The sequence below is a fragment of the Sinocyclocheilus grahami genome, unplaced genomic scaffold (genome assembly GCF_001515645.1).
Source record: "Sinocyclocheilus grahami isolate Dianchi unplaced genomic scaffold, SAMN03320097.WGS_v1.1 scaffold21.1, whole genome shotgun sequence".
In the NCBI taxonomy this organism is placed as follows: domain Eukaryota; kingdom Metazoa; phylum Chordata; class Actinopteri; order Cypriniformes; family Cyprinidae; genus Sinocyclocheilus; species Sinocyclocheilus grahami.
The window spans coordinates 5,227,757-5,241,358 of NW_015505200.1; the positions used below are offsets into that span (position 1 = coordinate 5,227,757).

At 37.4% G+C, this 13,602-nt stretch overlaps 4 protein-coding genes across 4 annotated transcripts; 1 reads left to right on the plus strand and 3 right to left on the minus strand.

Moving 5' to 3' along the window:
* Nucleotides 1–537: 537 nt before the first annotated feature.
* On the minus strand, nucleotides 538–3,806 carry LOC107557724 (E3 ubiquitin-protein ligase znrf1-like). The gene is made up of 5 exons (XM_016241247.1): nucleotides 2,986–3,806; nucleotides 1,753–1,848; nucleotides 1,564–1,669; nucleotides 1,254–1,346; nucleotides 538–614 (listed from the first exon to the last, which is right to left on the minus strand). Exons 1-4 carry the CDS (start codon nucleotides 3,476–3,478, stop codon nucleotides 1,289–1,291), a joined length of 753 nt encoding a protein of 250 aa, XP_016096733.1. The 5' UTR covers nucleotides 3,479–3,806; the 3' UTR covers nucleotides 538–614; nucleotides 1,254–1,288.
* A 1,145-nt stretch (nucleotides 3,807–4,951) lies between these two features.
* LOC107557732 (complement C1q-like protein 2) lies at nucleotides 4,952–6,197 on the plus strand. The gene is made up of 4 exons (XM_016241259.1): nucleotides 4,952–5,186; nucleotides 5,329–5,391; nucleotides 5,478–5,609; nucleotides 5,729–6,197. Exons 1-4 carry the CDS (start codon nucleotides 4,955–4,957, stop codon nucleotides 6,004–6,006), a joined length of 705 nt encoding a protein of 234 aa, XP_016096745.1. The 5' UTR covers nucleotides 4,952–4,954; the 3' UTR covers nucleotides 6,007–6,197.
* Nucleotides 6,198–6,627: 430 nt separating this feature from the next.
* LOC107558861 (mannose-binding protein C-like) lies at nucleotides 6,628–7,957 on the minus strand. The gene is made up of 5 exons (XM_016242555.1): nucleotides 7,899–7,957; nucleotides 7,762–7,823; nucleotides 7,544–7,630; nucleotides 7,184–7,261; nucleotides 6,628–7,076 (listed from the first exon to the last, which is right to left on the minus strand). The coding sequence occupies exons 1-5, from the start codon at nucleotides 7,955–7,957 to the stop codon at nucleotides 6,697–6,699; spliced, it is 666 nt and encodes a 221-aa protein (XP_016098041.1). The 3' UTR covers nucleotides 6,628–6,696.
* A 2,595-nt stretch (nucleotides 7,958–10,552) lies between these two features.
* LOC107557740 (cuticle collagen dpy-7-like) lies at nucleotides 10,553–11,209 on the minus strand. Its single transcript, XM_016241268.1, has 3 exons — nucleotides 11,031–11,209; nucleotides 10,822–10,908; nucleotides 10,553–10,638 (listed from the first exon to the last, which is right to left on the minus strand). Exons 1-3 carry the CDS (start codon nucleotides 11,176–11,178, stop codon nucleotides 10,577–10,579), a joined length of 297 nt encoding a protein of 98 aa, XP_016096754.1. The 5' UTR covers nucleotides 11,179–11,209; the 3' UTR covers nucleotides 10,553–10,576.
* Nucleotides 11,210–13,602: the final 2,393 nt, after the last annotated feature.

Consider the following 13,602-nt stretch of genomic DNA (forward strand, 5'->3'; position numbering starts at 1 on the left):
CGAGTAAGCAAGGTTTTGGGTTAATCAACCGAAAGTTCTCCCCCAAAATATAAATCATCATGCCTTCAATCATATGTAATCCTGTGCAATATTTACGCATGTACAACTCATTTGCTTTCCATCCGGGATCTTCCCAACACACTCTACAAAATCAAGTAGTTCATTCAAGCCAACGCAACCCCAGCAGGCTGCACAAAACCAAACGCTAAGCCTGGCATAAATTACAGATCGCCACGTTTCCATGGTAAGAAGAACACCATCCCTCCGGGAGATCAAGATGTCCATGAAGAGAGGTGATCCATGTGTAACTTCTCACCAACTACATGTTTCTTTTACAAAGTTCTGTTCAGTTTACAAGTTTCACTCTGAGCTTTAAAGAAAAGAGTTGCGAGGAAAGGCAAGCAGAGCAAACCCGCCATTCACGCAGGTGCTGTAGAGCAGAGAAAAGCCAAGTCTCAAGAATCACATCAGATAGTTAAAGCCAGGCTCACTCAAGGCCAGACTGATTAATCTGACCACAAGTGTTGATGCTTGTTATTTGTTTTTGTTCCTTTGTGTCTTTCTCTCAATCCTCTCATCAGAAAATATATGCTCCTGCAAGGGGGTATTGTCTCCTAAAACATGAAGCAGAAAAAATATACACTTAAAATATTAAGTTACTCACCCTCAGGTCATCCAAGACATAGACGAGTTTGTTTCATAAGAATGAATTTCAAGAAATTTGGCATTACATCACTTGCTTACCAATGGATCCTCTGCAGTGAATGGGAATGAGTTAACTGATTGACTGGAGTCGTGTGGATTACTTGTGGATTATTGTGATGTAGACTAATTCTCACGGCACCCATTCACTGCAGAAGATCCATTGGTGAGCAAGTGATGTAATGCTAAATTTCTCAATCTTTTCAGATGGAAATACAAACTCCTCTACATCTTGGATGGCCTAAAGTTGAGGACATTTTCAGCAAATTCCTTTTAAGGAATCATTCACTCAATTTTTCAAAAACTTGTATGGATTTCTTCTGTGGAACACAAAATATGATATTTTGAAATATTTTAGTGTGCATACAATCATAGTCAATGGGGTTTAGGGTTAAAAACTGTTGAAACGTTGTTCAAAATATTTTCTTTACCACAGATTAAAAGGTCATACAGGTTTGGAACAATATAAAGGTGAGTGACATGACATTTTAATAAATGTAACTTATTTTAACATTTTTAACAAAGAAAACTACTTGAATAACCAAACTCACCTGAGTCAAAGTGTCATTGCACGTGAAGACATGAATCAATCAAAAGGATGCTCAGGGCAGCATGGCTTCACTTTGCTCCATGTGTCAATGCAGCTATTTAGAGAAATATCAGCCATTACATATTTGAAAGCATTTGTATAGCATATGTACAGTATATATATTATATATGATATTTGCATATCATTGCTCTTTTGTTGATTTTGATTGCTTCCATTGTCCTCACTTTGTAAGTTGCTTTGGATAAAAGTGTCTGCTAAATGTCTAAATGTAAATCCTGACTATTATTTGGATTTAGGATGGTTATGGTTACCTCTTATGGTAGACACACAGGCAGGCCAGTCGAGCAATAGTTTCCCCTTGTAGCAGGTCTTCGAGACAGATTGAACACTCTCCACTGTCCTTAGCTAGCACATCAGCTGTTGGACAAGATAAGAGAATTAACAACCAAGTTATTAGCAGATGAAAGAAAATCAACAATAAAAACAAATGGGATGCTTACTGTTATAAGGGAGAGGTGGAGAAGTCAGACAACTTAGAAGATGGTCCTCGATTCGCCCTCCAGGGAACGGCTTGGTGCAGAAGGGACACCGAATAGCTGGAAAGGAGGGGAAAACAATCAAGCAAGTTGTCTAGCATTGTAAAATTGAGATGTAGAAAGGGTTTTGTGATATGCAGGCCAGTCACAGTAATAGACGGGGGAGTATGCGCCCATGTGGCCCACTTTTCTGAACCTTCTGGCTGGACTACAGCCAACGGACCAATATAGTGTGTAAAAAAAAATACACAAAGATCATCAAGTGAACTGGGTTTACCTCTGGTCTTTGCGTTTCAATCCATCATAGATCATGTCAGAAATGCTTGAAATGTCTAAAAAGCCTAATTACATCACAAGCTCATTAGTCTCGTATAGACTCAATCTTTTTTTAATCACCTTCCATGTTTTATTTGGTTTAAAACAGATAATACTGAAAATTAACTCACATTAGTCAAAATGGGCTTGTTGTCTACTTTATGTATATAAACTTTTTATAATAAAATAAAAAGTAACACTTTTTTGTAACACTTTACAATAAGATCCCATTAGTTAAAGCATTAACAATGACCAATACATTACAGTATTTATTCTTTGTTGGTTCATGTTCGCTCAGGACAACTAAATATTATAAACAGTTTTTTATTCTAATAATATATTAATAAATGTTGAAGTTAACATTAACAAAACTTAATAAATGCTTTCAAATATTATTGCTAGTCCTTGTTAATGAATGTTAACAAATGGAACCTTACAATAAAGTGTCACCAAACTTTCATTAAGCTAACTAGATTAATGAACGTTTTTGGATTGACATTTGCTTGCATGTGGAAAACCAAATGAGATGAATATTAGTGACTGGCAGATGCAGTCACTTTCAATGAAAGTTAATGGTGAAGAGGGCTGTCTGACATTTTAATGAAACTAATATAGATCTGAAACAACATAAGGAGAATAAACGATGACAATTTAAATTTTGGGGTGAACGCTCTCTTTGAATACCATATAAGATTATTTTGGTTTATACGTGTGTGTGTGTGTGTGTGTGTGTGTATATATATATATATATATATATATATATTATTATTATTTTTTTCTCAATGTAAACAGTGCAGGTTTAAATGACAGAACTGGAGCTGAATAGGGTGTAACGTCTGAAATGACTACTGCGGGAAAGGAACGGCGAGTCTTTCAACTTACCACCGTGGCGGTTGTTGACCCTGTAGAGGCCGATCCACGCCTCAGACACTGGCCGAGCGTGAGTCCCCCTCACCCGGGCGGACCTGCCTGTGACGCCGCTGGCGGAAGAATGGCGACCACCGGGCAAACGCTCCGAGAAAGTGCGCTGCGGTGCACGGCCTATTTCCCCCCTGCTCACAGGGCCTCCTGGACTGCCATCCTCCTCGGCCCCGTTCTCGTCCGTCGGCGTGGCCTGGCTGCTCAGAGACGGGGACATGTGGCTGTCGGCGGGGCTGCCGTCGCTGCTCGCCTGCTGCCCGGTATCCGAGTCGCTGCCCTCTTCCGACCGGCTGCGGTTCGTCTCCGAGTCATGGTCGAAACTCCCGGAGAACTCCACCATGAGGCTAGTGGGCCTGGTGCTTCGGATTCGTCGACAGGACTCTCTCTTGATGCCATCTTTATCAAAAGGTGTCGAAGCAGCCTCCTCGTGTAAACGGCTCGATCTCGTCCCCATGTTCAACCGCGCGCAGAGCTCGCGCACTCCCTAATACCGATCGATCGATCGATGACTGATCAGCGAACCCGATTGCTTCCGTCACAAAGCCCTTAGGCCATATAACTTAACCATATGCCACATTTATTTAAAAGTCGTAAAGTTAGCACTGAGATGTGCTGTGTTTCTATTTCTCTTTCAGTTATGACAACAGCCTACCGCATTTTCCTTGCAGTTATGTTCTTTGGTCCCTGTTCAGCGCATCATACCGGAAGTTGGCCTCTTTCCTTCTTCGTTCAACCGACAGTGTGACGTCACGCCCTAAATTAACTTTTTATCCAATCATAGAGCAGGCACATGAATGTTTGAAAAGTATGTGATTTTGTTTCGTGAGAATTAACATTATGTTCGGTCAGTGTTGCCAATTTAGCAATTTTGTTGCTAAATTTAGCAACTTTTCAGGCTACCCTCGCAAATTTTTCTTCCAAAAGCACCCAGCAACAAATTTAGCCATTTTTAAAAATTATTTGGCAACTTTCAGCAACTTTTGATAAGTGACTCAGACAATAAAAAGATACACATTTTCCATCCAAATTACACAAAAAAAGAGGAAACCAAAGATGCCTGGCAGTACACACATCACGTGAACTGAGTTAGCTGCTATTTGCAGTTGTTCAATTTAATAATAATAATAATTTAATAATTGTTCATTTATGATACACCTTGTTAGTAGCTTGTACTTGCGATTGTTGATCAGTTAGTACACTGTAAGAAAAATGGAAAAGATTCTTGTAAACCATTAAGTCATTATCCATTGTAACCCGAAAACACAATCTGTCATTTAAAATGCAGGTAAAAAACCAATACAGAAAATTGTTTCATATTAGCATAGATTGTGCCCTATTTTTACAGACTTTTCTTAAAGTGTAGCATACTAACTAACTACTAATACACTGCTTAAAGCATAATTGTTGAGAATGTGTAGTATTACTAGCTTACTAGCTATATTAAAAAAAAACTTAAATTGTAATCTTCAAAAATGTGTAGGTGTTCAATAATTCAATGTATTTAAAAATACAGTTATTTATATTTTAATATTATATTAAGCATATTTTTTTATAAACAAATCTAAATTAACATATATAAAATATATATTAAGTCTATAAATTTGCATTTGTTGTTCATTCATGCTTGTTTTTTATGTATATATATATAAATTGGCAATAAAAACGTCACTATACAGGCTTTTCCTCTTTCAAAGTGACAAAAGACTAAACATTTGACTTATTTAATTCATCTTTATATTGGGAGACAACAGTAAACGCTTTTCAAATACATTCAATATATTTCTATGCTGATTAGTTTCATATCAATGCACTTAGTATTAGTTGTAAAATTATATTAGAAGAATAGAATATTCCCAAAACAAATCTGAAGTGTTATTATTACTGCAGATTAGTCGGAGTCAGTGATGCAAGTCCAAACAAGACAAAGGTCATGTTTACTTTTACTGTATCGTGGTTTCATATTGCCCCAAACTGTGCAAAATTCAACATGCACCATAAAAACTTTAGCCAGAAGATGTTGGCAGCTCAAAAGACACTCTTGTTGCTTTTTGTTGGGGTCTCACTGGCGCATGATTTCATTACATCAGCACAGCTAAAGAACATTGAGGAAAGGCTTAGAGCCACTGAGGAAACACTTACAGAACTGAAGAAAGAGAATGAAGGTAAATATCTTGCATGAGTTTTCCATATCTACATCTCATCTATTTAGTTTGATCCATTTTCACCTTCACAAAATACATTGATCTGATGAATCATTTCCATCCCAAAACACAATAACAAAATTCTTCAATGTTCATTGAACAGCTTTAAGGATTTTCACAAAAGCATCAAGTGATAAACTTGAATCTATCCAGGCAGAAAATAAAGGTAAATGAAAATATTTATTCTGTTATGTTAGATATAAAACCAAGTGAAATGATGACCAAAAAAAAAAAATTCCCTTAACTTTACAGCCAAAAAGGTTGCCTTTTCAGCTGGACTTTTGGCATCTGGATCACAACATTTTGGACCCTTTGATACTCGGAAAATTCTGGTGTACCAAAAAAACTTCATTAACACTGGAAACGCATATGACCCCAACACTGGTAAACTGTGCTATTCATATTTCTTTATTATGTTAATTGTCCATTGCGAGTATGGATATTCAAGTAATAAAAGGCCTTTCTTTACAGTTCCTAAATTCATATGTTTATGTATCTCAAAGGTACATTCACCGCACCAGTGAATGGAGTCTATTTCTTCAGATTTTATGCTCACGCTCACCCTTCTAACCAAATGGCAGTCAGTCTCCACAAAAATAATCAGATCCAATGCTCTGTATTTCTTCTGAATCCTGAGACCAATGCTAATGGCAGCAATGGTGTTGTTCTCTCACTGCAGAAGGGTGATGAAGTGTACACACAGCTGAGGGAGAACAGCTGGGTTTTTGATGATGAAAACAGCTACACCAGTTTCAGCGGTTTTCTGCTTTTCCCCTTTTGAGCGTCCACAGAATCCAGAATTGGATTGAAAATATGTTTATGCCACTAGTGTTGTAAAGATATTTGTGTGATATTTGCCTCAAAGAAAGAGAACATTGTATTATACTTTTCTTGTGTTTTTAACTTAGGTAACCATATGGATTTCATATCGAAATGAATGTATCAATTTTCCAGTATGCAATACATTTTTAACAGCCACAAAAAAAATCAGTGTGTCATTATTTTACAAGTCTTGATTGCATTTCACTAAAGGAATAGTTCACCCAAAAATGAATATGTGCTGAGAATTTACTCACCCTCAGGACGTCTAAGATGTGGATGAGTTTGTTTCTTTATCTGAACAGTTTTGGAGAAATCTAGCATTACATCACTTGCTCACCAATTGATCATCTGCAGTGAACGGGTGTCCGCAGAACGAGAGTCCAAAGAGTTGATAAAAACATCATAATAATCCTCAAGTAATTCACACAACTCCAGTCCATCAGTTAATGTTTTGTGAAACAAAAAGCTGCATGTTTAAACAAATTTATTAAGACATTTTAACTTCAAACCATTGCTGAACTGTACCTGATAGTAAGCTAGTAGAATATTAATGGATGTTTTTCATGAGGCTAAAACACACTGTTTTTATAAGATTTCTTTTATTCCTTCTTCATTCAAACATCAGAGCAGTAAAAATTCATAATCTGTTTCACAGTTCACACACCACATGCCAATCTGAATTACAGTTAATGTCATTCCACACACCACTTTTGTAAATAGCTGTACAGTCCTCTGCTCCATTATAATCATTCGGCTCTTTTTCCTTCCAGTTGGTGAAAATTAATGGTTGGTCACTCATATCCACAAAATGCCCTTCTTTCTTTCTGTCTGTTGCACCAACATATACGTAAGTAGACTCAAGGGCAGCCTGCATTGAAGTTAGCACGTTATTCTCATCTTCACTTCTTGGCAGGACAATTTTAGCCCCAGCGTCAGAGCAGAACTTCTGTGCCTTTTCAAAATTTTTCACCAGACCATCAGACACGTAATACTTCTGTCCCACTTTCCTGAACATGCGAAATCCTAGGACTAAACATTAAAAAAAAAAAAAAAATTTAAAGAAATGATCTTATAAACATCTTACATGAATAAACAAAACATGTATAGTGCAAACATTTTTTATTGGAAAATTCTACCTTTCTCAACTATAGTGAGTCTGTCTGTTAGGTATTTGACATCTGATTTAAGTTGTAATGCGCTTTGAACACCAGTGCCTGTAAAAGCATAGCAGAGTGAATATCAGAAGCAGAAAATACCAAGTAGCTATATTCTGTCTATATGTAACTATAAACTCAATTAAGATATGGTTAAAGGAAAATACTTGATCGCAGTATATAATCTCATTGTTTATTGATTGTTTGACTGATTTTTTATTTTTATTCTTGCATTGTTTTCAGAAGAAAAAAGATAGACACCAAGCTTGAATAAATGATTTTCTGTTTAATAAAATAAAACATGAATAATAAAAGAAACTATTCACTGTGCTTTAATTTTACCTGGTGTACCTGGATTCCCTTTGTCTCCTTTAGGGGCAGCAACACCAGGTGGTCCTATTTTCCCTGGGGGTCCCTGTGCACCAACTCCTGCAGAGTAAGATTGATGATTAAATCTAATTTCTCAGATCTGCAGTCACCTTACCTTGTCTGCATTATGTTCTACATCAAACTTCATGACTTAACTTAAACATAATACACCAACAACTAAAAGCATAAACCTGGATCTCCCTTTTCCCCTTTTTCAGAAGGCAATGATTGTAGCCAAACCAGAACATTTTTACTCACAATTTATGTTTGAAACTAAATAATTGCTTCAAATGCACTCTATGTTTTTATGGAATGTCATTCCATTCACCATCTGTGTATGGCAACACAATCCTCATTCCCACAATAATCATTAGGTTCATTTTTCATCCATTTAGTAAAAGTTAGAGGTTGGTTGTGCGTATCTACAAATTTCCCCTCTATCTGTTTGTCTGTTGTGTTTGTCTGGTGCAAATTCACTTTGTTTGAACAGTTAAAAAAAAAAACGCCAGGACATCAAACGCTTGAGCTCCTGCAAGAAACTTTTACCTACTAATCGATTTAATACCATCTGTAGATTACCCTACACATTTTCAGCTGACGCACTTTTCAGTAAACCTTATGCAGGGCTCATATGTAATTGACTGAAAGTAATTCATATTTGTTACTTAGTGGTTGTGAATTGCAATTTTGGTATCTTATCAATTTTTAGTTTTCGTAAATTTCTGTGGTTTTTAGTTCTGTTAGTTATGCAATTGATGTCAGATTTGCAATGAAATAAAAGAGACACTTTGATTTATGACAAATAATCGTAAAAATGCATTTATTAATGTGTTAAAAAAACATTTATGGCAATTATTTTTGTATATTTCATGCACTGTAATTTTCTTTAAAGGATACATTTGACAATGTGATTTAAACTGTGCATTCTGTGTGCACTGTTAATAACATATTAATATTGCAGATATGCATACTTTTTAATGTGGTATACATTCTATCAGATTTCTATTTCACATATGATGGGATGTAGACCATTACAACCGACATCATCTCAAAGGCCAGAGTCCTCTATAACACCACAGTCTTGTAGTCCCTTATAGTCATCAGGCTGACCAGGACCCCAGTTGGTAAATGCCAATTGCTTCCCCTCAGTGTCCACAAACCGTCCCTCTGTTTCTCTGTCTGTGACACGAATATATGGCTTCTTACTACCTAAACCACTGGATACTACTAATTTCAATATTGCATTGTTCTCTGTATAGAAGCTCTTGGCAAAACTATTCTTCCACCAACGTCCTAACAGTACTGCATCAAAAGCTGCCTCAAACCCATCAGCAGGGCCGGATTTAGTGATTTGGGTGCCCCAGGCAAAATACAGGAATGGGGCCCTATACAATTTCACACATCTACAACCTTGAGGTTCCTTTCAGTGTTGCTCGCTGCTGCACGATCGTGTCCCATAGTTGTGTCCAATCTTTTAGATTTTTCATGTACATGTTATAAATAAAGGATTTCTTTAATGTTGTAAATCCCTTGTTCACATTTAAACAGGTTATAATAGTATTAGAGTAGGTTGGACACTAGGTGGTGCGTTGGGGTAATTTTCACTATGCAACTGTCTACACAACGCAAGGCCGTCTAATTCTAAACTTTAAAATATACATTTATTTTTATTCATTTTAATTGCACATTTAAATTAAACTGAAGGAAATTATAAATGTACATGCTTAAGGATTACTTCAACCAAACATGAAGTGTGCCTGTGTGGAAAGTGACTGTGCATGGTCCTTCTTGGGTCTTTCACAAAAACGAGTGAGGGCCATTTAAAAAAAATAAAATAGGCCCTATATAATATGCACTGTTGCTTAGTATTAAAATTATAGCTTCAGATGCATGATATTTGTAGGGCCCTATGAAATCCGTTTTATTTTTCCCAAATTAGCCTACGTTTTATTTTTTCCAAAATCCTTTTTTCTGTTTTAATTGGACTGGATTCAGTTTTTTTCCCTTTTTTTCTGGATGATTATATTACATTTAAACAAAAAACATGTCTAATTAATTAAAATCATGAAACTTGTTTAATTTAACAGCAATTTAGGCCTATTAAAAGTTTAACAAAAATTACATTCTTAGGGCCCAAATTCTGCACTTTCTTTTTTTTCCTGCATTCCATTTTAATGGTTTAATCAAAAACATATCTAATTAATTGAATTTATAAAAACAACTTAATTTATTAATTTTTGTATACAATAATAGGGCCCTATGAAATTTTTATTTTATTTACTTATTTTTTTTACAAATTCTGTGTTGTGTATTTTCATTTTTCTGGTAATCAAATGAAGGCGAAAACATTAATCTAGCTTTTATGCCAATGGAAATTAAACAAACCCTTTAATTTTTGTACATTCAAAATGCTCCACAAGTTTACTGTGTAACGGGCAATGTCACGGAATTCGTCAAATACTGAATGAATAAATCAAATGCAATTCAGTACACTTCAATCAAACCGCGATATGGACTAGTGTATGTGAATATTAAATGGCAAAAATACTGTTTAGCTACTACAGACGACAACCCCGAGCGTTGCAGGTGCTTAAATAGCAAACTAGCAAACGAAACGGGCGTCTGCGCCGTTCATTCCGTCACATTCCGCGTTACACAGTAAACTCCGTTTTTATGAATAGATTCCGGGATTCCGTCCCCATTTTCTACATCGCCCTACTTTTGCGAAGAAGCACGTTCAACGCGGACGCACAGACGGTTGTCGTGCTAATGAAAACCACAGCAACCACTTGTGTGTCCGCACTGAACGCGCATCTCGCATATAAAAAGCATTTTAGGGGGCCCTTGGCTTTTGGGGGGCCCAAGGCGGTCGCCTACCTTTGCCTAATGGTTAAGTCCGCCTCTGACCATCAGTGACATAGTATTTCTGTCCAACTTTTCTGAATATCTTAAAAACCATAGACTGGTTAAAACTCAACAACCTTCTCAATCATGGCAATCTTGGCATTAAGTTGCTGGCTGCATTTCAGATTTTAGGGAGTCAGATATGCTGTCATGACCAGGAAATCCTGGAAATATAATAATTACACTTAGGTACATTCCTACATGGATGAAAATAAATTATTAAATATAAAATGTTAACAAAAATGTTTTTTGAGATAAAAAAAATTATCATTTTCATATTGCCTGAAACTGTAATTTCAGACAAGGAATTTTCAAAAAGCTAAATAAAAGCATGTAATGTTTAATACCTGGTAGACCTTGGAGTCCTTTTTCCCCCTTCTCTCCAGCTGGCCCAGGTGGACCTACTTTACCCGGCGGCCCCTGCACATTCACTCCTAAGACAGTATAGTAGGTGTGAAATCTCATCTCCCTTCATTACACAGTTGGTGAACCACTAACTCACTCATTCACTCACTCACTCACTCACTCACTCACTCACTCACTCTCTTTCACAGACCTGACTCTCCCTTCTCTACTTTGGGTCCAATTGCTCCATCTTTACCATCTCTCCCATCTCTGCCAGGTAGACCGTTGTGTCCAGGAGTGCCAAGAACTCCACCATATGTAGGACAGTTCAGGTTCTGAGGTTCAGCTCCATCCAACATCTGCAGTGCAAACTGAAAGAGCAGAAGATCCTTAAAGGTGACATATCATGAAAATCTGACTTTTCCAGGTTTTAAGTGCTATAATCAGGTCCCTGGTGCATCTACCAACCAAGGAAACGTGAAAAAGATTAACCCAATCCCTTTGTTTAGGTAAGCCTTTTTCTGCAAGCCTCTGAGAAAACTAAGCATCTGATTTCACTCCCTTGGTGACGTGGCAAAGGGATCTCATTATAATATTACTGCCCCTTAATCTGTAAACTTCCACTCAAAGGCACCGTCATTTTGATTTCGCAAGCGAAAACGGTGTACCAGCTCTAATGCCATGGTGAAAGTTTGAGCAAAACATGCTAACTGTTCTGTCTTTGGCTGCACAGACGAGCACAGAACACTGTTTAGAGTCCCAGCCTCAGGGGAGACAAGACAGCAGTGATTTATTGATTTATTTCGGCTACTGTATATCGCTTCTGCCACACAGATCTAAAATAAACAAGTGATTTATTTCCCAGCTGTTTACCTTCACAGACATAACCGACTGTTTTTGTAACTCGTGTGTTTTTAACATAAACTTGTGTGTGAATGAGAACTTACACTCTTAAAAATAAAGGTGCTTCACGATGCCATAGAAGAACCTTTTGTCTAAAAGGTTCCATAAAGAACCTTTAACACCTGAAGAACCTTTCTGTTTCACAAAAGATTCTTTGTGGTGAAAGAAGGTTCTTCAGATTATAAAAAGGTAAGAAAGAGATGGTTCTTTAAAGAACCTTTGACTGAATGGTTCTTTGTGGAACCAAAAATGGGTCTTCTATGGGATCGCTTGAAGAACCTTTTGAAGCACCTTTATTTTTAAGAGTGTAGTTTACCTAATATGATATAAATACTGTTCGGTTTCTCGCACAAACTGATCGTTTAGTGTCTTAGGACATCAATGTGTCGTCACGAGCCGCAGGGTTTAATTTGGATTTGTCTGTGCATGTTTTTTTTACTCTCATAGATTTTGTTACCATTGCCATGCATTATAAGACTGATAGACTGCAACGGCTGGAGTTCAAAATCTTTGTGTTCTACTGAAGAAACAAAGTCACCTACATCTTGGATACTCTGGGGGTAAGCAGATAAACATCCATTTTTCATTTTTGGGTGAATTATCCATTTAAGTCGTGCACAATGGTTTTTGGTGCTTCAAGCTAGCAAGCATTAGTTTGCCCGACTAATTACTATTTCTTTTAGCTCCGCTGCTGCATTGAGCTGAAACAAATAAGTGGAAGAGCTCACTGTGTTTCATTGTATTTCTTATAGCAAGCTATAACAGTGAGCAGGCGGTTTTTCCCCTCTCTCTCTCTACTGCTGCGGTGTACTAATGCAGACACGTTCATATGATTTGGCACTTATGCTTCCAACTCTTGTTCGTGTACTGTTTTTAGACGCAGACTCTGAGGAGTCATGCAGCAGAAGTTATTTGTGCACTATGTTTTTGGCGCTTCGAGCTACCAAGCATTAGTCTGCCCAACTAATTACTTTCTTTCAGCTCCGCTGCTGCATTGAGCTGAAATAAATAAGTGGAAGAGATCACTGTGTTTCAGAGTATTTCTAATAGCAAGCTATAACAGTGAGTAGGCGGGTTTCCCCCTCTCTCTTTAGTTACCAGCTGCACTGTACTCATGCAGACACGTTCATTTGATTTGGCGCTTATGCTTGCAACTCTTTCCCTATGTCAAATTCGAATGATGCGGCCGACACGGCCTTCGAAGGACGCTCCGAGTCTAGCCTTCGCAGGATTTCCTGATTGCGCCAGCAGCTGTTCCCGATTAATGCTCCTGTCACGTGGCAACGGTGCGAGAAGAGAGCTGCCATCCTGAGATTTGTTAATGAAACTGAAAATAACTATGGAGCCTGAATTGTTAGTTTTTGACTGTATTTATTATACCTTATACTGGAGGAAATGTTGGTGATGGTTCACCCCCGGCACCGCCAGGTGGTGTATTTCAGGCTTAGCCAAGACCATGCAGGTAACTTAGGGATCCCAAGTTCAGAAAAGTAGGCCTATATATATATAAAAATGTTTGACACTTTTTTTTATTTGTCATTTGGTGTTTCAAGAATTAGGTCCAAGGTTAAGAAGCTATTAGTTATTTAAATGTAAAATTTTTTTTTCTCTATTTTGCAATAGTAAAAGACGGCTTCCCTTATTGATCACGTCTCAGGTAGATTGCATGTTTTCTTGCGCGGCTGGATGTTGGGACTCGTGAAAAATAATCACGTTGTTTGTATTTGCCAAAACTGATTTACTGAAGTCAAAACACAGACTGTATTAGCGTTATTTCAAGCAACGCTTACTGTGAAGCGGGAGCGACCAGCCGGCAGAGGATGTTAGGACAGTGGAAATATGCACTCAAACACTCTGGAGACCATCCCAGATGATAAAAT